This window comes from Hyla sarda, chromosome 4 (genome assembly GCF_029499605.1).
Source record: "Hyla sarda isolate aHylSar1 chromosome 4, aHylSar1.hap1, whole genome shotgun sequence".
In the NCBI taxonomy this organism is placed as follows: domain Eukaryota; kingdom Metazoa; phylum Chordata; class Amphibia; order Anura; family Hylidae; genus Hyla; species Hyla sarda.
Window position 1 is genome coordinate 76792031 of NC_079192.1, and position 25526 is coordinate 76817556.

Consider the following 25526-nt stretch of genomic DNA (forward strand, 5'->3'; position numbering starts at 1 on the left):
CCGGTTTTTATCTTATCGTAATGGTCAAAAAGGTGCCGTATTAAAAGGGGTTGTCCCACCACTAGCACTTCTCTCCTTATTCACAGAACAGGGAATAAGCATGTGATCACGGAGGTCACAGCAATCTTAAAAATGTTAGAATAGAGCAATAGTCACGTGTGCAGCTGTATGGGAGCTACTGGAGATAGGGGAGCACTGTACTCCGCTATCCCAGGCAATTCTACAGACAGTAACCGGAGAGGCGGTGCACCCTTGTGACTACCAATTAGTTATTTGGGACACTTGTTCTGTAGATCACAGTAGTCCTTGTATTCAGGCCCCAGGCGATCATACTCTTTCAATAGCTTTTGGCTCTCCTGATCTCCCCATACACATGAACCTTCATGTCGTGGCCCAATGTTCATGTGTTCACAATGCATAGAGAAGTGGCAAGCCGCTTCAGTAGAGAGTCAGGAGGCTGCTATACACCTTAGAAAGTCACCTAAAAGCAGTGACCTAGCAACAGGGGTCGCAACTGCAGCTTGGCTAACTAGCTAGCAGGGTCCACGGGCCCCTCTTGCCACAAGATGGACGTGCCATCCAGTCCATAAATTCAATTGCATCGTCCTTCCTTAAATTTTTTTATATAATATATATATATATATATATATATATATATACATACAGTGGTCCCTCAACATATGATATTAATTGGTTCCAGGAGAACCATCATATGTTGAAACCATCATATGTCGAGTACATATGTCTATGTAAAAATGGTAATTGGTTCTGGGGCCTCGGAACCATTGTATGTTGAATACATATCCCTATGGGAAACTGCTAATTGGTTCTGGGATGACCATTGTATGTGGAGTATATGGGGAGTGTTTAACAAACCAGGGTGCCTCCAGCTGTTGCACAACTACAACTCCCAGCATGCATGTACAGCCACTGACTGTCTGGGCATGCTGGGAGTTATAGTTTTGCAACAGCTGGAGGCACACTGATAGGGAAACATTGATGTATGGGGTGTATAGTGTGTATATGTATTGTATGTGATGTGTGACATCGCATACAGTACTGTACAGTTCTTTAAATACCTTCAGGGGGGACAGAATGTCCTCCATTACGATCCTGCCGACTACAGCTCTATAGGAAAGGAAGGGGAGCAGCTCATTGGATGCCTGCAGCAAGATGCTGCAGGCTATTAGCTATGGCTGCACTGGGGGGGGGGGGGGCTTACACGGAGCTCACAGTGGAAGCCTGCGTGAGTTAGCAGGACAGCATGTGAGTAACAGGAGGCAGTAGGGGACACACGGGGCACATTAAACAACTATTTGTCAGTTGCTGAAGTTGTCAGCGCTGTCAGATAGTTGTTTGTACGATGGCCCCGACACACAGCAGCATCATATGTCGATGCTGCCTTCAACATACGATGGGCTCTGAGAGGCCAAGATATGTTGAAATGATCATATGTCGGGGCCATCATAAGTCGGGGGGTCATTGTATATATATATATATCTCAACTGGCCCCAGAAAGTTAAACAGATTTGTAAATTACTTCGATTAAAAAATCTTAATCCTTTCATTACTTATGAGCTTCTGAAGTTAAGGTTGTTCTTTTCTGTCTAAGTGCTCTCTGATGACACCTGTCTCGGGAAACGCCCAGTTTAGAAGCAAATCCCCATAGCAAACCTCTTCTAAACTGGGCGGTTCCCGAGACACGTGTCATTTAGACAGAAAAGAACAACCTTAACTTCAGAAGCTCATAAGTACTGAAAGGATTAAAAAAAAAATATAAAAGTAATTTACAAATCTGTTTAACTTTTTGGAGCCAGTTGATATATAAAAAAAAAAAAAAGTTTTTTCCTGGATAACCCCTTTAAGAGACCAATACAATTGAACAGTTGAGCGCTTGCTGTGTGGTACAGGAGCATGTAGCACTGTCCGCATCCACAGCAGTTAGACCTGACCAGAGGAGCCCAAAGAAGCGTGGGAGCAAGGACAGATTGTTTTTACCAGGAGGACAGGTTATTTTAGGGTCAGTGTTCCCTAATCTGTAGCTCTCCAAATTAGGGTTAGGAAGCATAAATTCATTAGTGGCATGTTGGCATCGATCATTATGGTCATGGGGCAAGGAGTGCTTAAAAGGAGTACTCTGGTGGAAAACTATTTCTTTAAAATCAACTGGTGCCAGAACGTTAAATAGATTTGTAAATTACTTCTATTAAAAAATTTGAATTCTTCCAGTATGCTCTAGAGCAGTGGTCTTCAACCTGCAGACCTCCAGATGTTGCAAAACTACAACTCCCAACATGCCCGGACAGCCAACGGCTGTCCGGGCATGCTGGGAGTTGTAGTTTTGCAACATCTGGAGGTCCGCAGGTTGAAGACCACTGCTCTAGAGGAAGTTGAGTTCTTTTCTGTCTGACCACAGTGCTCTCTGCTAACACCTCTGTCCATGTCAGGAACTGTCCAGAGTAGGATAGGTTTGCTATAGGGATTTTCTCCTACTCTGAACAGTTCCTAACATGGACAGAGGTGTTAAAGAGCGCTGTGGTCAGACAGAAAAGAACAACTAAACTTCCTCTGTAGTATACAGCAGCTGATAAGTACTGGAAGGATTCATGTTTTTTAATAGAAGTAAGTAACAAATCTGTTTAACTTTCTGGAGACAGTCGATATGAAAAAAAATTGTTGTTCACTGGAGAACCTCTTTAAGCTGAACTTTTGCTTAGCTACGTCCCTGACTGAACCTGCCGGCGAAAGAGCTACGTCCCTGACTGAACCTGCCAGCGAAAGAGTTTGGCTGATTTAATATAACGTGCATGGGCACCTTTAATGTTGGTACAGCTGATGCAGAAATGGCAGCATATATTTTATTTTTCCTCAGAATAAGCGGAATATTTATTGGACTTTACTTTTATTCTGGGGGAAATGCCAGGAGGAATTAAACTAGAAAAAGCCAAAATATCATTCAGAAACTAGGAACTGATAAGAATCCAACTCTGCAAGGCTAAATAAAGGGATTATTAAGCTGTGTTATATACCCTGTATATGTTGCATTTTCTCAAGTTCTCTATGGATCTGGCTTTACTTAAATGTCTGATTCCATTATGAAATCCTCTGGCAGTCCCTATGCTTAAAGGGGGGGAGGGCCAAAGCAGCAGGGGAGCTGGAGGGGGGACTGTAATGTGACTAAATAACATTTTCCTGAAACTGTTTTTGTTGGAAAATAAATATCTGGCGCAAGGCTTGGACCCAGCAAAAAAAAAAAACTTAGAACGTGTTAGGTTTCACGTCATTAGGAGACTCGACAGAAACCTTGCCACTCTACATCCATTAAGGCTCCACGTATGCAGAATACACTGTTAAGTATCCCACCCGGGTCTGTAACCCTTTACCAGCTGCAAAAAATAAAAAATAAAAATGGATTTTACACTTTTTGAAAATAAGTTAACATTAACCCCTGCTGGATTTATTACACAGAGTTAAAAAGAAAAAATTCTATTTCCTAAGAGCTGAAAATAGCAAATGGCTTTGGGGCACAGCCATATTACCTCCCAGGTGCTCATGTTTCCTGAAAAAGGTATTCGAGGAAAAAAAAAAAAAAAAATTATAAAATCCCTAGAGGGCTACAAGGAGGAAAGGTTCTTATTAAAGACATGTGTAAGCTCTTCTATTTTGTGGGTCTCCCGGAGAATAAATTACACAATTTCGGGAAGGACAGTAGAAGAAAGAAGTCTTAAGACTACTCTGCTGTATACTTTATCCCTTCAGGAAGCTGGCGGCAGAGGAATATGACCTACCTGCAGAAGTATACATTCATGACTGGATTTAAAAAGGGTTGTTCGAATGTTTGGATTTTATTTAGGCAGTTTTCTCTCCCACAACTTCCCGCTCTACAGCCTGTAAGGTGGCCACATAGTCACTGGCATGAACTAACAAGGACACCATGTTGGCAACACTGGTGCCATCTTCTATCCGCATCATGGAAGGAGGAATGTGGAGGAGAACTAAAGCACAACAGTAAGGCTTATCCCATTTATCATGAGGGCAGAGGTCAATTGTCCATGAAGTGAATGGATCGGCAGAATACATGATCAACCACCGCTCCAGTCTCTATCTATGGGACTTCCAAACCTAGAAGAGTTCAGCAATGTTCAGAAGTCACATAAAGAATGAATGAATGAATGAAGCGGCAGTGGCGTAAAGGAGCCGCCACTTCATACACTTCCAGGACAACTGCCCAATGTTCTCCTTCCAGCAGTCGTACCCTCACCAACCATACCATTTAAAGATGAACTTTAAAGGGGTTATCCAGGGAAAAAATTTTTTTATATATATCAACTGGCTCCAGAAAGTTAAACAGATTTGTAAATTACTTCTATTAAAAAAATCTTAATCCTTTCAGTACTTATGAGCTTCTGAAGTTAAGGTTGTTCTTTTCTGTCTAAGTGCTCTCTGATGACACGTGTCTCGGGAACCGCCCAGTTTAGAAGAGGTTTGCTATGGGGATTTGCTTCTAAACTGGGCGGTTCCCGAGACACGTGTCATCAGAGAGGACTTTTTAATAGAAGTAATTTACAAATCTGTTTAACTTTCTGGAGCCAGTTGATATATATATTAATAAAAAAAAAAAAAAAAAAAAAAAAAAAAGCTTTTTCCCTGGATAACCCCTTTAACCTTGGGACAACCCCTATTCAAGCACGATAGGAATATTCCTATAAATCTAAAGGCTGAACCAGTACAGTGGTCCCTCAACATACGATGGTAATCCGTTCCAAATGGACCATCGTTTGTTGAAACCATCGTATGTTGAGGGATCCGTGCAATGTAAAGTATAGGACAGTGGTCTACAACCTGCGGCCCTCCAAATGTTGCAAAACTACAACTCCCAGCATGCCCGGACAGCCAACGGCTGTCCGGGCATGCTGGGTGTTGTAGTTTTGCAACATCTGGAGGTCGGCAGGCTGTCCAGGCATGCTGGGAGTTGTAGTTTAGCAACATCTGGAGGTCTGCAGGTTGAAGACCACTGGTATTGGAGGTTATACTGACGTGTCCCCGCCACTCCGGATCGTCACTGCTGCCCTGGATGTCGCCCTCCATCGCTGTCGCCACATCCCCAGGGTGTCCCCGACGCTCCGGCAAGGCCTGTGCTTCCCCACTCTCCGTCGCCGCCATCACGTCTTTACGCTCGCCGCTCCTATTGGATGACGGGACGGCGTGCGCAGCGACGTGATGACGACGATGGAGAGCGCCGACAATGCAGGGGATCCTGAAGAGGACGCGCCGGAGCCGCGAGGACAGGTAAGTGATAGTCACCGTAAACGGTTATCCGGTGGCAGCTGAAGCAGTCAGCGCTATAGTTTATGCGATGGCCCCGACATACAAGAGCATCGTATGTTGATGCTGCCTTCAACATGCGATTGCCTCTGAGAGTGATCGTATGCTGAAATGATCGTATGTCGGGGCCATCGTAGGTCGGGGGGGGGGGGGGGTCACTATATAGATGTAATATATCTCTATGGCAAGTAGAGTACCCCTTTAAGTGTTTGCTGTTCAGTACTCTGAGCTAAAGAGATTACACTTCAGAAATACAGAGCAGAGAAGATCAAAGCCAGGACTGGCACTGACCAAACCACAGTCAGCCCTCCAGCCATCTACATGCAGGAAACTACTGAAGAATGTAGGAGCTACATACTGTTAATCTCTTCATCCAAGACCTTGACTTTCCCCTTCTGTTTGATGAGCTGGATCTGGTTAGCGTTGTTCTCCCAGTTCTTTTCATTGCCGCCGTCAATTCCGACACCTACAACATACAAAACAATGTATTGAACTGCTATTGGTCCCCGATCCTCACTGCATGGAGGAACCAAACTGAAATATACTCACAATAATACTTCTGTGAAGTTATGCAACCTAATAAATGTAGAATCGAACAGTGTTAGACTACGACATTCTTGGCCTTATAATCAGACAACTAACTGATTATTTAGAAGCGAAGCCAGATACGCCAAGTGTCCAACGGTACGGCTCTGTATACCACATCAAAGAAAACTACAAAGAGCTTAAAAGGGGGGGGGGGGTTGTCACCAGGAATACTTATCCCAAATCTATAGGATAGGGGCTAAATACAGGATTACAAGGGGATTGGAGGTCCTAGTGCTGGAACCTCCAGCCTTATCAGGGACAGAACTCCCTAAGCTCCCATCCATTTGGAGTGGAGGGGCAGTGCATCCTCAACAAAATCTCTCCAGTTTTTCTTGCACACATTTTGATAAATCAGGGACAACGTGTATGATCATACACTTATCCCCTATGCTGTGGTTTATGGTGGCAAAACACATTTAGGGTAGGGTCACACATGAATTTTGCTGTGAAGTCAATGCTATAATGGAAATCAGCTCTCAATGCATGTACTTATCAGTAAGCTTGTTCTTTACACTGCAGTTCTGCTCGTTTAGACTTAAAGGGGTACTCCGCCCCCAGACATCTTATCACCTATCCAAAAAGCATATGGGAAAAGATGTCTGATCGCGGGGGGTCCCCCCCCCCACCTCCGATCTCAGCTGTGGAACCCCAAACATCTGGTCCACGGAGCGAACTTTGCTCCATGCCGGATGACTGGCGATGCGGAGGCTCGTGAGGTCACGGCCGTGCCCTGCTCCTGACATCACGACCGTGCCCCTTCAATACATGTCTATGGGAGGGGGCGTCACGCCCCCTCCCATAGACTTGCATTGAGGGGGCACGGCCGTGACATCACGAGCAGGGCGTGGCAGTGAACTCACGAGCCTCCGGCGCTGCTCCCGACGCTCTAAACAAAAGTCGGGTGCAGCAGGGAGATCGTGAGGGTCCCCAGCGGCGGGACCCCCACAATCAGACATCTTATCCCCTATCCTTTGAATAGGGGATAAGATGTCTAGGGGCAGAGTACCCCTTTAATTCTATGTACAAAATAGAAATAAAAAAGGAAGTGAAGAGCTGACCATAAAATTAATTTGTGTCGGCCATATACATTAGACAGTTGCCGGTCGAACCTGTTGATTTTAAGCTTATGTGTATGGGGGGGGGGGGGGGGGGGGGACTCTTCCTGAAAAGAGCTAACAGGCCATGATCATATACCATAGGGCAATAGACTCTATTAGGGAATGTCCATCCTTAAGGATAAGAGCAATAATGTAATTTAGTTACGCCAAGCGAAATATATCAGGGTAAGGATAGTCTTAGGCTTGGGTATACAGCTTACCTGCAGAGTCATATCCTCTGTACTCCAATCTCTGAAGACCTTTGATAAGTCTCTCAAGGATTTCACGCCTGGTGCGAGGCACGTGGTAGTTGAGGTATGCAAATATTCCTAGGAAAGAAAATATACCATTACTACATGACAGCAGATGTGGATGCTTTACCTGCTGGAATTAAAGGATCAGTAATGATAGCACAGATCATGGAAACCCTTCCTTGCCACCAAAGCAAATACCACATATACTCGAGTATAAGCCGAGTTTTTCCGCACAATTTTTTGTGCTGAAAACGCCCCCCCCCCCCTCGGCTTATACTCGAGTGAACTCTCCGCCTGTCAATCCCAGTGGTCTTCAACCTGCGGACCTCCAGATGTTGCAAAACTACAACTCCCAGCATGCCCGGACAGCCGTTGGCTGTCCGGGCATGCTGGGAGTTGTAGTTTTGCAACATCTGGAGGTCCGCAGGTTGAAGACCACTGAGCTAGCTAATGGAAAACTGCAACTCCCAGCTTTCTCAGAGCACAACTGACAGCCAGGTCCTCACGGATCTCATTGAATTGAATGGGTCCATCAGGCGTTTGTTATTTAAGGGGAATTTTCCCCATTTTTCACGATGGAGCTCTTTCTGAAAGTGGAGCTGTGCTGGTTGCTATGGACAACAGTTTTCAAAAGCAGATGGGCATGCTGGGAGTTGTAGTTTTGCAATATCTGGAGGTCCGCAGGTTGAAGACCACAGATGAAGGGGTTGACAGGCAGTGATGATGAAAGGGGGGGGGGGATGATGACGGGGGTCTGGATGATGACATGGGGGGGGGGGATGATGTATTTCCCACCCTAGGCTTATAGTCGAGTCAATACATTTTCCTGGGTTTTTGGGGTGAAATTTGGAGCCTCGGCTAATATTCGGGTCGGCTTATACTCAAGTATATACGGTACTTCCTCATTCTTTATTCACCGACAGCGGCTAACATGACGTCACCTTTAGCTACGGCTTCTTAGTAAAAAATAGTAAACAGGTCAAATATCAAGATAAGCAGGCCCAGCAGAAACAATCAGCCTTGTAGAACCGGCCAGGCCCAAATTATAGCCAAGAATAAAAAACTTGAATATCAAGACTGCAGCATAGACACGTGTACACACTGCAGTCATGTCGATGCTTGAAGGTGTCTGCACCCAACAAGTACATTTTTTTTATTTATTTATTTATTTATTTTTTTTTTTTAACAGGACGACTGATGAACTAAATCTACATATAATATTTTTTATTAATCATTTTAGTTATGACAATCACATCTTGCACAATCTATAACCAGTAAGACAACTACGATTATTTATTAAGATTAATTTATTAAGATTTTGCAAGATGTGAATGATCAAAAGCGATTGTCGAAACTGACCCACATAAATGAGAAAACGTAATTAACAATATTAAATATTGTGTCGCAGCGGTGGTGGTCGCCGCCCGGTGCTACGCCATTTTATGCTAGGGACGTTAGGGACCCACTCTTAATAGGTGGCCTTGACGTGGCGAGTGGGTTTGTACTTTTTGATCAAAAATGTATAATAACAACCTGTTAGTTTTTGATATTATGCTGAGTTTTCCTAATGTTAGATCTACAAAAAGGGGATAGGCACCGGAGCGTCGCTCCGGTGTCTATCCTGTAGTAATGTATCATACCCTATGCTCTGTACTGTTGTCTGTATAGGTTATATGTATTTTATACCTTGGGATTTTGTTTCACAGTACTTTTAGCAATCTATGATGTCAGTATGAATTTTTGCGTAGACATTTTTATGGCAACCTGAGCGACACCTATTGTTTCCTCTTCCCCCTCTGGGTGGAATCCTTCCTACTTTTTCATTTATAGTGTTCAATAAAGATTTATATGTATTTAAAAAAAACTGCTTTTGCAAATGACTCCATTTTTTGTATATGCATATTCCATCTGATGTCAACTACTTAAAGGGGTACTCCGGTGAAAACCTTTTTTCTTTTAAATCAACTGGTGTCAGAAAGTTAAACATATTTGTAAGTTACTTCTATTAAAAAATCTTAATCCTTCCTGTACTTATTAGCTGCAGAATACTACAGAGGAAATTCTTTTCTTTTTGGAATGCTCTCTGATGACATCACGAACACAGTTCTCTCTGCTGACGTTATAATAGTAATAATGCTTTATTTATTGTTCTTAGTAAGATTTGAACCCAAGTCCCCAGCACTGCAAGGCAGCAGTGCTAACCACTGAGCCACCATGCTGCCCTTAGCTTACATCTGCTATGCATGGTTGCTAAAATGGACAGATATGTCAGCAGAGAGCACTGTGCTCGTGATGTCATCAGTGTTCCAAAAAGAAAGGAATTTCCTCTGTAGCATTCAGCAGCTAATAAGTACTGGAAGGATTAAGATTTTTTTAATAGAAGTAATTTACAAATATGTTTAACTTTCTGCCACCAGTTGATTTAAAAGAAAAAAGGTTTTCACCGGAGTATCCCTTTAATACATTTCTATTACAGGTTGCAGATATAACGTGTCAGCACTAGGGGTGCTATGGCACTATTATATAGTAAGTTACTGGAGATACATTTAGAAAAATTAAATAGTCAAAAAAAATTGGCTAACATTTATCTGATGTTTATACTGGGCTTAAAAAGGGCATTATAGTTTTAACAAATATATTAGTAATATTATTATAGTTGGTAATAAAATTTATAATACTAATACATTGTATTGTATATTCAAGATCTCTGCTTGCTGTCACTCAACATTAAAGGGGTATTCCGTTGTTCAGCGTTTGGAACAAAGTGTTCCAAACGCTGGAGTCGGGAGCGTGTGATGTCATAACCCCGCCCCCTGAAGAACTTCACGCCCCGCGCCTTCAATGCAAGTCTATGGGAGGGGGCGTGACAGCTGTCACGCCCCCTCCCATAGACTTGCATTGAGTGGGTGGGGCGTGAAGTCATGAGGGGAGGGGCTATGACGTCACAAGCTCCCGGCGCCAGCTCCAGCGTTTGGAACAACGGAGCAGCGGAGTACCCCCTTAAGATTCTGTCCGGGCCATATAAATGGCACACTACAAGACAGATCTGATAATTGCACTTTAACAAGCCATACACCAGGACAGACATTTACCCTATAAAGGTGTCCTATTAAATGACTGCAAGCAGTGATTTTGAAAATATATAGGAAATAGTAAGCTAGGGCAGAATTACTGCTGTAAACGCTCCGTAATTCTTATGCAATTTGCGCCAAACAAAAAAGGGGGCATAGCTTAACATGCAACGTGAAGTCACTTTGTGTACGATGACAGCAGTTAAAGGGGTATTCCCAGTTTATAACTTAGAGCCCGACTTAGATGCTGCGAAAGAAAGAATGGGCCACAGCTCTTAGTGCTGTAGCCCCAATCATAGGGACACCTCCTGGTGATGCAGGGAACTGCAGCCAGACCCATTCACTTGGTTGGGTGCCAGTGTGTTGGGCAGGGTTTCTCATCCAGAGAGCCTCTAGCTCAGTGGTCTTCAACCTGCGGACCTCCAGATGTTGCAAAACTACAACTCCCAGCATGCCCGGACAGCCAACGGCTGTCCGGGCATGCTGGGAGTTGTAGTTTTGCAACATCTGGAGGTCCGCAGGTTGAAGACCACTGAGCTAGCTAATGGAAAACTGCAACTCCCAGCTTTCTCAGAGCACAACTGACAGCCAGGTCCTCACGGATCTCATTGAATTGAATGGGTCCATCAGGCGTTTGTTATTTAAGGGGAATTTTCCCCATTTTTCACGATGGAGCTCTTTCTGAAAGTGGAGCTGTGCTGGTTGCTATGGACAACAGTTTTCAAAAGCAGATGACAAGATTAAAGCCGCACTGTGACTGGTTGCTATGGGCAACTATTTTTTAAATTAGGGTATGAAACAAAAAGTACAATGCGATTGGCGGCTGTGGGCAACCAGTGTTCCCCATCCTGTGGCTTTCCAGCTATTGCAAAACTACAACTCCCACCAGGCCCTATAGCCTTGTTAGGGAACTCAAGGGGGGAGATTTATCAAAACCTGTCCAGAGGAAAATTTGCTGAGTTGCCCATAGCAACCAATCAGATCGCTGCTTTCATTTCTGAAAAGGCCTCTGAAAAATGAAAGAAGCGATCTGATTGGTTGCTATGGGCAACTCAGTAACTGCGATTTAGTCATATGTATAAAACTAGGCCGAAGCCAAATGTCAACATGGTTTGAGGGTCACTACAGTAACGTACATTGCAGCCCCCCATGCTGCAGACCTAGACCATACGCTACAGATGCAACATGAAGCTCCTGAGCAGATAAAATGCACAATGTCGCAGACTATACACGCGCAATGCTTTCCGTCGCTATGAAGATATGTTCTAGCGAGTTTCTGGCCTACCGAAATAGAAAGTATTCAAACAATGTCAGAGATTATATATATATGTACATAGCTTCTATCTAATACACCCAGCAAAAGCGACAAGGCACTTTAAGACCTATTTTACTTGTATATTGCCATATAAAGAAAATTCTGAACGCGCTACACACATAAATCAGACTATATAAATGCCAGGACCTATTTAGCCTGTGGGCTTCAGGGCATATCCCAGGTAGTCATCCTGCCAGGGCGCAGACCCCAGGATCGCTCTATGGACTGTTGTCCGTGCTGGAGCTGTGGTTTGAATAAATGAAAAGTCATCTTTATAAGCAAGCGTGGATGGCTGCCAGGCCTAGGCTGTTCACTCCACTTCCCGGACTAAAACGTTATTGACGAAAGGCCGAGCGGCGCAGAACACAGGGCGCCTTATACAAGGAACATTCTTAGGCTTCTCCCAACACCTTCAAATGCTCCTTATACTACATGAGATTCTATGTTCTAAAGTCTAGATCTATCTATCTATCTATCTATCTATCTATCTATCTATCTATCTATCTATCTATCTATCTATCTATATATATATATATATATATATATATACACCCATATGATATGAAAAAAAATATAGAAATTACTTGAGTCACTCAGTTCTGTGATAAAAGTTCAAATTCTAAGTAGCCCTTATTTCATTTTCTGGGAAACAATGTGACAATTTTTATTAGGGTAGGTTCACACCACGGTTTGTGCTACATCAGGAAAATGTCAACGTGAAATGCCGACGTGTCCACGCTCAGACGGGCACAGGACCTGGATGGTCCAAGTGTAGTCAGCAAGTGACTACATTCGGGTCCTTTTCCCAACGTATCAGAGCTTTGTCTCAGACTAAAAATTGTTGCTTGCAGCATTTCTCAGTGCGAACCACAACTTATATAAGACCAGAACCTATTCCCTAGCTGACTATGCTCGGCCCATTGAAATCAATGGGGCCTGTGCCGTCTTTGCATGGATACATCGGAATGTCATTTTGACATTTTTCTGACGTATTCGTGCCTCAAAGGAACAAATCGTGGTGTGAAAGAGGGCTAAAAAGTTATTTCCTTTGGGTTTAAGGATGGAGAAACCCCTCTGGTTGAAGTAAGTTGAATTGCTTGATTGGTACATGAATGGGTTATACGTGAAGATCGATCCTGTCCGCTCTCGATTTATTTTTATTTTTTTCCATTACGTATTAATAGTGACATTGCTTTGTCTTTTATTACTCAGGAATGTATAGTCGCATATAAAAGGGTGCGAGATGATGCAGAGGCGTCTGAGAAGGTGAAGCAATACCCTTGAAAGGTCACTTACGTTTTTTGTGTTTTCACTACCTAAATGCTATGTGAAGGTTTTGCCACACAGCTATTTCCATAGACTCCTATTTACAGGTGACGGACGGCTATACAGCTGAATGCGGAGGACTGCTTTATAGCTGCACGCCGACAATCTGAGGACCAAGGTCTGTCATAAAAAGTTAATGATTAAATGGAATATTGCGCTTATTAACAGAAGCTATAAAAGAAATGGTTATGCTTACGGCCAATTCCTTGCCTGGATGAGGCATTCTACATTAGTGACAGAAACGTATGCAACAAACCTGCAGCATGTGAATTAGACTCGAGTGGGGGGGGGGATGAATTTATCACAAGCGCAGATTTTTGCGCAATGCAAAACCTGCTACACAAAAGTGTGCGTTTTTCTCAGCCATGGCGCAAAATTCATTATTCAGCATGCGTCACTTCATGAAGTTGTGCAAATGACAGGAAGCCTCTGGATAACTTAAAAAACAGAAACATCAATGGGTAGTGAAATTAGCTGCGGAAAATCTGCAGCAAAATATGCACGTGTGAACGTACCCTAAGGTAATATTCACATTCTAATCTTAGCCATTTTATTTGAATCCAGTCTAGAAGAGCTATTTCTAAGTTATGGGAACACACACATGATCCCTGAACCCCCATCTCCGGGCAGGGCCCCTGTTTCCCAATACACTAACATTGCGGCCAGTTATCAAAATAATGACTTCACTCCCTTCCCATCTGTCCATAGAGACTGTAGACCTCGATTCCACTGATAACATGGGATTAAATGGGTAACCGCATAATAATTACATTTCCGTATGATTAATAAAGACAACATTGCTCTCAAGGGGTTGTTCACACCTGGCAGATATTTCCATGTGACTGTCCCTCTCAAAAGAATGAGCTACAGATGCACGGACAAATTTTCACGAGCAGAAATTTTTGCGACAAATTTGCCTGTAGAAATGTATGGGACCAAGTCCTGCCATACAATTCTCCGGCTTGTGCCTTATAAATTCCCCTGAGGCCGCATTCAAATCTCGTTTTAGCAATAAAGTTCCCGTATCCGGTTTCAGTGTAAAAACCGTATGGAACCGTATTGCAAACTGTATGTATAGACATGTCATTGAAAACCGTATGTATAGACATGTCATTGAAAACCGTATGCCAAACGTAGCATCCAGTTATGTACATTTTGCATCATTTACGGTTTTATCCATTTTTTCCCATACACAAAACCGTAGTCTACTATGATTTTATGTCCGGGTGAAAAAACGGATACAGCCCGTGGTGGTGCGTACGGTTTCATCCGGTTTGCACAATACGGTTTTGCAGTTTGCGCATGCGCAGTGCATGCCGAAAGTTCTTCCTACAAATAGAACAATAAGAACTTTATTTAATTAAGGACAAACATAAAACCATATCCGTTTTTTTTTTCTTCAAAAAACGTATTGAACCGTATGCAACCGGATATCCGTTTTCAAACCGTATACGGTTTAAAACTGTACAGAGGTATATGCGGTTGTATACGGTTTGGTCCAGTTTTGAAACATACGTTTTTTTGTTTTGTTTTTTTAAACTGATACGGGAACTGTAATGTAAAAACGAGATGTGAATGCAGAAAAAAACAGTGCTCTCCAAACTGTGTACCTTCAGCTGTTGCAAAACTACAACACCCAGCATGCCCGGACAGCCGTTGGCTGTCCGGGCATGCTGGAAGTTGTAGTTCTGCAACATCTGGAAGTCCACAGTTTGGAGACCACTTCCCGAGAACCTATGCTTATAAACAGAAAAAAAATCCATAATAAAGACATGCAATGGAACATACATCAGATTCTGGATGAAAAAAAACATGCAAAAATGTCCGAAATACATTTTCCAAGTGTGGAAATACCCTAAAGAAGATTAAAAAAAAAAATTATAAATCAGGCGCCGTGTACCACAGCGACCCAGAATTTCGTGGTGATTAGAGATGAGCGAACTTACAGTAAATTTGATTCGTCACGAACTTCTCGGCTCGGCAGTTGATAACTTTTCCTGCATAAATTAGTTCAGCTTTCAGGTGCTCCCGTGGGCTGGAAAAGGTGGATACAGTTCTAGGAGACTCTTTCCTAGGAATGTATCCACCTTTTCCAGCCCACCAGAGCACCTGAAAGCTAAACTAATTTATGCAGGAAAAGTCATCCACTGCCCAGCCGAGAAGTTCGTGATGAATCGAATTTACTGTAAGTTCGCTCATCTCTAGTGGTGATGCTGGGGTTTGTGTCAGCCCTTTCCCGTTCTGCCTTTCCCGTTTTGGCGTTACATAAGCAGCAGATGTCAGGTGACCGCCTCAACCAATCATCTGCCTCGATGGTTACACCCCCATATTCAGAAGTACGAAGCGTGACGACTGCCATGGGATGTCCACTGCTTATTTACCAAAGAGAATGGATAAGTAAAGGGGGGATAAGTAAAACAGTTTTGTTTTGTTTTGTTGAGGGGACAGTAATGACTGGGACACGGGGAGATGAGGGGACACTAATGACTGACATAGGAAGAAGAGGGGACACTAATTATAGCGACACATGAGGGGAAAGTTAGGGAGCCATTCACAGAGGCATTTTCTATTCTACGTAGCAATGATTATTAAACAGAAAACTAATATTGTAGAAGTACAAATTTTGACTTCTCTTTCCTTTAACGCCAATAAGAGGTGCTCACAAACACAACAGCTTGGGGGAAAAATACCTGCCACACCAACCAAGGCAACGAAAAATAAAGACATGAAGCTGGATGCCCGAGGACAATAACAGGTGTGTCCCTAGGCAGAGCCAGTCCAAGGATTCCGCATTCCTTCCTTATAGTAAATACTGATTACCCGGCTGATAATCGAGGCATTGCCGTCACACCGCCCTCTACCATTCCCACAGCATTAATGTTCTTATCCTTGGCTACAAGTTTATGGCTGTGGTCACACTTTGGGGATAATTAACAATAGCGCAACTAATTACCACAAGAGTCATTGTTTTACCAGAAATGACCAATATCAAGATTTGCACACTGCATCATCTTTTCCAAGATTTCAGCCACTTGCGGCAATAAAAACGGATGTGGTTATTAGTTGGGGTACTGCTGCTTAGCCGCAAAGACTTAGGGTACGTTCATATGAGCGGACCCACAGCGTATTTTACGCTGCAGATCCGCTGCTGAAGGACTGCTGCATGGTGGCTTCACATGTGCCTGCTGGGAGCTGCAATATGCCACTACGAGCAGACATATTGCTATGTGCGAGTTGCTGCGCGTGCGCGGTGTACTCGCCACATTGGGGTCGCTCCCCCTGCTCCATGAGCTGGGCCAAGAGCTTCCGCGATGTGAGAGTATACTGCGCATGCGCACTGCGACTCGCACATCACAGTGTGTCTGCTCCTAGAAGCGTATTGCCGCTCTGAGCAGACACATGTGAAGCCACCATGCAGGGGTCCTTCAGCGGCGGATCTGCAGCGCAAAATACACTGTGGGTCCGCTCGTGTGAACATACCCTAATTGTCTGAAGAAGGAAAGGTTTGCTATGGGGATATGCTCCTGCTCTGGACAGTTCCTGACACGGACAGAGGTGGCAGCAGAGAACACAGTGGTCAGACCGAAAGGCTAGGTTCACAGGGCAGAATTTCCGGGCCGGATTCTGCATTGAAATCTGGCTCAGAGATTCTGCAGCAGCAGAGTCCCATTGAATTCAATGCACACGGACGAATTTCTGTGTCAGCTGTTTCCGGCATGGAAATTCCATTTTACGTGACTGCACAAAGAATGAACACATTCATTCTTTGTGCGGAGACTGCATGGAATCCATAGCCGTCTATAAGAGGGCGCATTACCGTGCGGTCCTAGCACTGGCAGATTGTGCCCCAGTGTCCGGGAAGTCTGCACACAGATTCTCCATTGACGTAATTTACAAATCTGCTAAATCTTACTAAATATATTATTGATATATTTAACTTAGACATTTGTGATCTGTCAAAGATGTATCCTTACAGATCACATCAGCGACAAGTAACTTTGGGGGGTAATTATTTCACTGTAGACATGTTTTCATAAAGCCTGTAGGCCAGTGATCTCCAAACCGTGAACCTCCGGATGTTGCAAAACTACAACTCCCAGCTTTACTGGACAGCCAACTGCTGTCCGAACATGTTGAGAGTTGTAGTTCTGCAACACTTGGAGGTTGACTGTTTGGAGATCACTGCTGTTACAAATCCATTATGAACTTATTTTTTGTTAGTTTCATAAACACAGATGTGAATGGAATGGAGTCTTCCAAAAAAATAAATAAATAATTAAATTTACATCTGCAAAATTAAATTCCTTGAATGAAAACCTTGAAGGAGCCAACAGCTGGAGAAATCTGGACTGGATTTCTGTAGGCAAAACAGAACGGGCCTTGCTTGACAGCACAGTACATACAAACTGAGGCTTATGGCATTCAGAACACGTGAACACTCGGACGAGCTAAGCATCCATGGGTGCAGAGGTAATCGGGAAAGAAAGCCGTCAGACAACTAAACATCTAGCCGACAGCCATGGCATGTATATGGATACCTATACAGTGGGTGGCGTTAAGAGTGGCTATGGAGACAATATAGAAGGCTATAGGCTCTATTGCAGATTCCATTCATGAGGAGTTGTGGTACTTCAGGATGGAAAAATGTATCCCTTATCCTAAGAATAGGAGATAAGTGTCAGATCGTTGAAGGTCCGACCCCTGGGACTCTTCCTCCCCCACCCAACCCATCCAACACAGCTCTCCGGCTCTCTGTATGAAAAGCGCAGTGATGACCACCGCACAAAGCTATAGCCAACATGGCCCCTTCATGAAGCTCTATGGGACAGCCGGAGATACCCGAGTGCAGCGCTCCGGCTCTCCCATAGAGATGCATGGAGGGTGTGTGTCGGCCAACGCGTGGTGGTCGATATGCCCCATTCAGTAGGAGAGCTGGGGCGCCGGGCGGGAGCTCACAGGGGGTCCCAATGGTCGGACCTGCCGTGATCTAACACTTATCCCCCACTCTTAGAATAGGGGATACAATTTTCTATCCATTAACGGAAAAAGACGGTTCACTGCCTGAGGGACACCAAGGGATCCCAATGACTTTAATTGGGTCCCTCAGGTTTTCGTCATTTTCCAAAATACAGATGAGAAAAGGTAGTGTAAGACGGAGCTTAAACACAGTACATTAGTCAAAAGCAGTGAAACTGGCAGGAACAAAAATTATAATAGAAAGTTGGGATCTACTGTATACTGACTGAACTAAATATTATGTGCGAGCATAGCCTGAATCAGGCCTAAGGTTGGGGCTACAGAGCAACGAATCAACTCATGTTTGCTTCGCTACTGCAACAAGGAAATTGATTGATGCGTTAACCACAAAACTATATGTGTTGGATAGGACCCACATAACATAGGATGTAATGTATTGCTATAGGAACCCGTGACATTACATGTGATTTTCATGCACTTCCAAACCTCTGTGGCCAGGACTCATAGGTGTCTAAGTCATGTTCACCTTTTATTTCTCATATGTGCCGAGTGATCGGTCCTAAAACCAACGAGGTACAATGAGGTCCCTGTATCAGTGCAAAACTTAATAATGTCCAGAAAAAGAATGTACGTGCCTGTATAATGAAAGGCAGAAATGCAGCAACAAAGCTGAATAGAGCCGATTGATGTGGCCGGCCAAGACGTGTCAGATTACATAGCCAACAAGACGTGGTTGTAAGGCAGCCCTGGTATCCTCTCCACAGTATGACGGAAATAGGTGTCATAAAAATCTCCAACATGCTCTTCCTGGTTTCAGATGTTTGCGGTGCAGAATACTTAAACACACCTTTTGAACTGCGTGGTCTCATTGAAGACCAAAGTACACTAGGAAGAATTCAGGAAAGGGTGAATGACTAAGGATGGCTACAGATGTGCAAATCATTCAGGTCATTCAAGACTGGGTATTGATAACTGGAAAATGGTGGGTTGCAGGTCATTACTGCTATCATTGTGGAATTTATAGTGTCCCTGTCATTTAATTAAAAAAAAGTCGAAAGTTTTTATCAGTCAGGGTCTCAGTGTTGAGGCCCCCACAGAGAACAAATGGGGATCAGTGTGCGGTAGTGAACTTTATTCCCTGATTCTCGATTTTTGTCTCACTGCTTCACTGAGAGCTTGGGAGAAAATTGCGCTACCATGTGTTCATCTATGTTCATTCTGCTGGTCGGTGGGGGTCTCGGCACAGTACACTCTAAAAGGAACTCTCTTTAAGGGTCTATTCACACGTACAGTATTCTGTGCAGATTTGATGCGCACGATTTTCTGCTGCAGATTTCAATGTACAGTGATCCCTCAACATACAATGGCCTCAACATACAATGGTCTTTTCTGGACCATTGTAAGTTGAAACCAGACTCAACATACAATGTACAGACAGTCCAGATCTGTGAAAAGTGTCAATGGCTGGAAGAACGGACCAATCAAAATGGGCATTTTACTGGTAAAACACCTGTATTACTGAAGTGTATGCACTGACTGGTGTCTGGTAGCGCCCCCTACAGTACAGGGAGGTATTACATGTTCTGTACACTTTACCTGTACCAGGGTTACCTGCTCCTTTGGACACCAGGTAAGGGTGACTCAATTTTAAATTTTTAGGACATTGCATGTACTGTACAGGACCCTGAAGAAGCTCCTGTCCTCTACATAGACCAGTGTTTCCCAAGCAGGGTGCCCCCAGCTGTTGCAAAACTACAACTCCCAGCATGCCCGGACAGCCTTTGGCTGTCCGGGCATGCTGGGAGTTGTAGTTTTGCAACAGCTGGAGGCTGCCTGCTTGGGAAACACTGACATAGAGAGTGACTTACAGCTCCCAGCAGATCTTTCTTACTTTTATGTGTAAGGATTTGCTTTATCTATTTTAGTTATCTACTTATTTTTCTTTAACTCTCACTTTTTCCTATTTTCGGATTCTCTGGGAAATCAGAATACTTAGAAAGTGGGACTGGCAGAACTTTATTAATAAGATCCCCAGTAGTCCTTTTGACTTTCATGAATTTTATGCGCCATTCCCACCTCCTAAGTAGGGCTCATTGTCCCTCCACTACATCTAGCAGCAAAGATCATCTCATTTAGGGCAAGTAAAATGTTTAATCAGCAAATTCTGTAGTTTTACTGAACTATAGGGTTCTACAATGATCCATGGCTCTGTAGTCGGACACTGTAGCTTCGCTCAAGACCAGAACATGGCGTCTATGGCTCCCTTAACAAAATAATGATGAATAATAATATAAAGTCACCCAGTGGCATTCACTGGTTATCAACAGTCACGTATATTTGTTCTAGTATCAGGGAAACTTACACAAAATCCAGGCACTTAGATGCCATTCTGACTCAAGTCCCCCGCCCATATATTAAAGGATCCAAGCATCTCATCCATACCACGGTGGTACAGCGTAAATTCCTGCAGATGGTAGTCATTTTAGGCTGGTCGTAAACAAAACGATAACAGTGAAAGAGGTTGCCCCATCATTTATGGTCACAGGGCCGTAATAAGAGAGAGGAACCCCCCCTTCTTGGCTCCCCCAGAGGGATGGTCAGGCAATATCCCCTGGGAGAAGGTAGGTAAACCAGCTCTCATCACCAGAAGGTAGTTAAAGGGGTACTCCAGTGGAAAACTTTTTTTTAAATCAACTGGTGCCAGACAGTTAAAACAGATTTGTAAATTACTTCTATTTAAAAATCTTAATCCTTCCCGTACTTATCAGCTGCTGTATGCTCCAGAGGAAGTTGTGTAGTTCTTTTCTGTCTGACCACAGTGCTCTCTGCTGACACCTCTGTCCGTGTCAGGAACTGTCCAGAGTTGAAACAAATCCCCATAGCAAACCTATCCTGCTTTGACAGCTCCTGACATGGACAGAGGTGTCAGACAGAAAGGAAATTCAAAAAGAAAAGAACTTCCTTTGGAGCATACAGCAGCTGATAAGTTCTGGAAGGATTAAGATTTTTATGTAGAGGTAATTTACAAATCTGTTTTTTAACTTTCTGGTACCAGTTGATTAAAAAAAAAAAAAAAATTATATAATTTATTTTATATATATATATATATATATATATATATATATATATATATATATAAATATAATGTTGTTTTCCACCAGAGTACCCCTTTAAAGAACCTTGAACATGACTGGGGATTTTAGCCATCACTGTCATCTGTCGCTATTAATTTCAATTATTTTTTTTTAAGTTGGTGCATACATAGACCTATAAAATGTCTTCCCAATAAACAATAAATACAGATAGAGACAAACTATTTCAAAGTATTCCAAAAAGTACCTTATAGATCTAAGGTTTCACGGTCATTAACATTGTATCGTGGGATACAATGTAGCCATTTCAATGACAATGAGCAGTCAACACAAACAAACAACACAAAATAAATAGTAAACAGAGCCCAATTATGGAGACCACCTACAGGGACTTCTCACCAAACAGAGACAAATCTAGTTAGACGCCATTAACATCATTATCAGCAAATGTACATTCAGAAAACACCAAATAAACCTGTAAAATGCAAAAACCGATCTGAATAGCATAAACGAGTGCAAAGACTACAACAGTGTTTTCCAACCAGAGTGCCTCCAGCTGTTGCAAAACTACAATTCCCAGCATGCCCGGACAGCCAACGGCTGTCCGGGCATGCTGGGAGTTGTAGTTTTACAAAGCTGGAGGGACGCTGGTTGGAAAACACTGGACTACAATATCACCGGATATTATTTACCCCTGTGCTCTGCTGCCCAAAAATCCTATTAAACCTTCTCATTTAGGTCCATGAGACTTTAGGCAAGTAGGACAGGGGAGCGTCTGTGCAGGGTAAACAGAACTAACCCTACATCCTGGGAAACAGGATCTAGATAAAGGAGCAATTACGTCTCTGCCTTTCCAGCAAAGTCTACAACGTGGCTCTTTTTACACTTTCCTGCACCCAAAAACTGGCCAGAGCAGCAACGACTGGGGGTCAGGACAGGGATGCACAGCCACGTTGGTTGTTAAAGGGGTTATCCAGGAAAAAAAAACTTTTTTATATAATATATATATCTCAACTGGCTCCAGAAAGTTAACAGATTTGTAAATTACTTCTATTAAAAAATCTTAATCCTTTCAGCATTTATGAGCTGCTGAAGTTGAGTTGTTCTTTTCTGTCTAAGTGCTCTCTGATGACACGTGTCTGATACCCCGCATGTGAGTATGTCTCAATAAAGAAGACCCTGCAGCCACACTGGTGAGTGCCGATATTTTCATTTCTCTTCACGGATATCATGAACTTTGCTTATTATAGTATCTGAGCACCACCAGAGGCATTACAGCTACACCAACTCCCACCTGCCATTCCTAATCCAGCACACTCACGCAGTGCCGCACTACCTCCTTTGTGAGATTTGTAAATTACTTCTATAAAAAAAAATCTTCATCCTTTCAGTACTTATGAGCTGCTGAAGTTGAGTTGTTCTTTTCTGTCTAAGTGCTCTCTGATGACACGTGTCTCGGCAACCGCCCAGTTTAGAAGCAAATCCCCATAGCAAACCTCTTCTACTCTGTGCAGTTCCCGAGACAAGCAGAGGTGTCAGCAGAGAGCACTGTTGCCAGACAGAAAACAACTCAACTTCAGCAGCTGATAATTATTGAAAGGATTAAGATTTTTTTAATAGAAGTAATTTACAAATCTGTTTTACTTTCTGGAGTCAGTTGATATTAAAAAAAAAATAAAAATAAAAAATAAATGTTTTTTCCTGGAATACCCCTTTAAAGCAAAATATTTATCTGCAACCTACTTATGGCTATTAAAAAAAAAAAATGGTCAGATCGCAGTCACATGTGACTTACATGGAGATTAATTTTGGCAAAGTTGCTTGTGATTCGTGAAAAATTCAACAGGATTAAACCGCATCAGGTCGGTGTCGGCACACAATCACTAGATGTGGTGCCAAAATGCAATCACGTTGCGCAACCAAAGTAGTCATGTAGCCCTAGACGGGCAGACCAATGCCAGAGTCGATCTAGCAAATTGACGCTTGCTTAGAGTATATTCACACGTAGAGTATCCTGCACAGGATTTGAAGCTGCAGATTTTAATGTAAACCAAATGGCCGAACACAGCTTCAAATCCTGCACATAAAATATAAGCACCGTATGTGTGAACAGACCCTTAATAAGCATTCCCCAGGGCTCAATGATTGTAGGATATGGCCCTTCACTTACACCATTGTCAGACCCCTCTCACACTACAGGTATCATCCTGTACAAAACCTCTGTTATTACTCCCGGCAAAAAGTCCTGAAAACGGCCATCAAAAAATCCCATTCATGTCAATGGAATTTTTTGGCCATCCTTTTGCATCAGGTATGTCCGTTTTTACTAATGTCTATTATTTTTGCCGGCACAAAAGACGGTGCATGCACATATTTTTGGTCTGGCAAAAAAAAAAAAAAAAAATTGTGAAAAACCGGAAGTTAAAATTTACCATTGAAGTCTATGGGAACTGGATGTTCCAAAAAAATAAATACACATCCGTTATAGTCAGGTTTTTTTTACATCCGTTTTTTTTTACTGAGCATGTTCAGTACAGCTTTACAAAAAAAGGGTTAAAAACCTGATTTAAAAAAAACGGATGTAACATGAACAACATCAGGTTTTTTAAGGAAAAAAAAAAAACATTAAAAATAACGGATGATGGTCATCAGTTATCATCCATTTTTTTTCATCCGTTATTGTAAAACAACGGCAGTAAAAAAGCAGGATGATACCTGTAGTGTGAATGGGGCCTCAGTCGCACATTTCCTGTTCACACACAGAGATATGTAACCGACCAAGCATATTTGTTAGGGCCAGCGACCAAAGAATGAGCGATTGCTGGATCTCTTGCACAGGGCAACATTCAGTCTATTCAGCTGACAACTAACCCATTAAAGTTTTTTTTTTATTTTTAAATCCAACAACTAACCCATTAGTTTTTTAATGCAAGAAAAAAATAATAATAAAAAAAAAAAAAAAAAAAGATATACTTACCTTCTTCACTCCCACCACAGTACTTTCAGAGCCGCTCCTGATGCACAGCAATGGCAGTGTTTGGCTGAGCTGGCAGTATATGTGCTGTACCCAATAAGAAACTGCAGCAGTGTCCCATCTTAGCCGCTGATTGGCTAGCAGGCAGTACACACACACCAACCCTAAACACTGCAAGCGCTGTGTAATGGGACCGACTCCAAGAGAAAAGCAGTGGCAGGAGTGAGTAGGTATGTTTCTTTTTTTTTTTTTTTTTTTTTATGTTTTTCCCATTAAAAAAAAAAAAAAAAAAAAAGCAACTCTGAATACCCCTTTAAGTAGAGAAGATGTGTCCATTCTAGAACCACAATAGTCGTGATGAAGGAGACAAAATGTATATACAACCTATAGAAACCCAAAGTGGTACTCTGCAAAAGGACATTGATGTCTAGGTTACATATGGAAAATGACTCCCATCTGTTACCTTTTAACTGTATTGCATTGAGGGGTAGCAGTTCAGTACACTTTGAAGCAGGCCATCTTTGTTACATCTATGTCGGTCATAAAACACAATTTTTGGACCTTAAGTTTACACATAATTGTATCCACTTATGTTATAATGATCCAATATAATTATATGTCTATTATAGTAATAGGGTTAGTTAATAGGCCCCCCAAAGGGAAATAAAAACAAAAGCAAACAAATAAAGTAAGTTTTGTTTTGGTTTTTCCTTGCTCCTGTATACTGATCAGTAAGCAGCAATGCTGTATGGCAGGGTTTCCCAACCAGGGTGCCTCCAGCTGTTGCAAAACTTCAACTTCCAGCATGCCGGGCATGCTGGGAGTTGTAGTTTTGCAACAGCTGGAGGCACCCTGGTTGGGAAACATTGCTATATGGCCAAGGTCTCCGAACTGTGGACCTCCAACTGATGCAAAACTACAAGTATGCTTAGAGATGTAGTTTTGCAACAGCTGGAGGTACACAGTTTGGAGACTACTGCTGTATGTGCACATCCGTTCAGTGTACTGTACACCAGCCTTTGATAGGAGTCCCTGCTCTTCTATATACTTTGCATGGGCAATCGGGGCACTTTCTGAATTTCACAGTCTGACTCCTTCACCAAATCAGACCCGAAACGAAGCCTGGGAGCTTTGCTCACCTTTTGTTTTTATAAAAGAGGATTATTTTATTGATAAACATGCCGATATCGTCGCAACGGGGGGAATGCAGGAAGGTGAGTTAGAGTTTGTTTTGTTTGGTTTTGCAGCCCAGGCACAGAGAGTTAACAAAAAATAATAATAATAATAAAATGCATCATAGTACTCCTTTTAAGGGGTACTCCGGTGGAAAACGATTTTTTTTTTTTTTTTTTAAATCAACCGGTGCCAGAAAGTTAAACAGATCTGTAAATTACTTCTATTTAAAAATCTTAATCCTTCCAGTATTTATCAGCTGCTGTTTACTACAGAGGAAGTAATTTTCTTTTTAAATATATCTTTTCTGTCTGACCACAGTGCTCTCTGCTGA

General features: G+C 42.7%; 1 protein-coding gene across 2 annotated transcripts in view; it reads right to left on the bottom strand.

Annotated features, from left to right (window-relative positions):
• LOC130368114 (glutamine--fructose-6-phosphate aminotransferase [isomerizing] 1) overlaps window positions 1–25526 on the bottom strand; it is a 52375-nt gene that overhangs the window by 23804 nt on the left and 3045 nt on the right. For both annotated transcript variants that reach the window (XM_056571415.1, XM_056571416.1), the window contains exons 2-3: window positions 7232–7339; window positions 5684–5791 (exon numbers count right to left, since the gene is read on the bottom strand). In XM_056571415.1, coding sequence (XP_056427390.1) covers window positions 5684–5791; window positions 7232–7339 — 216 coding nt within the window. The remainder of the gene's footprint in view (window positions 1–5683; window positions 5792–7231; window positions 7340–25526) is intronic.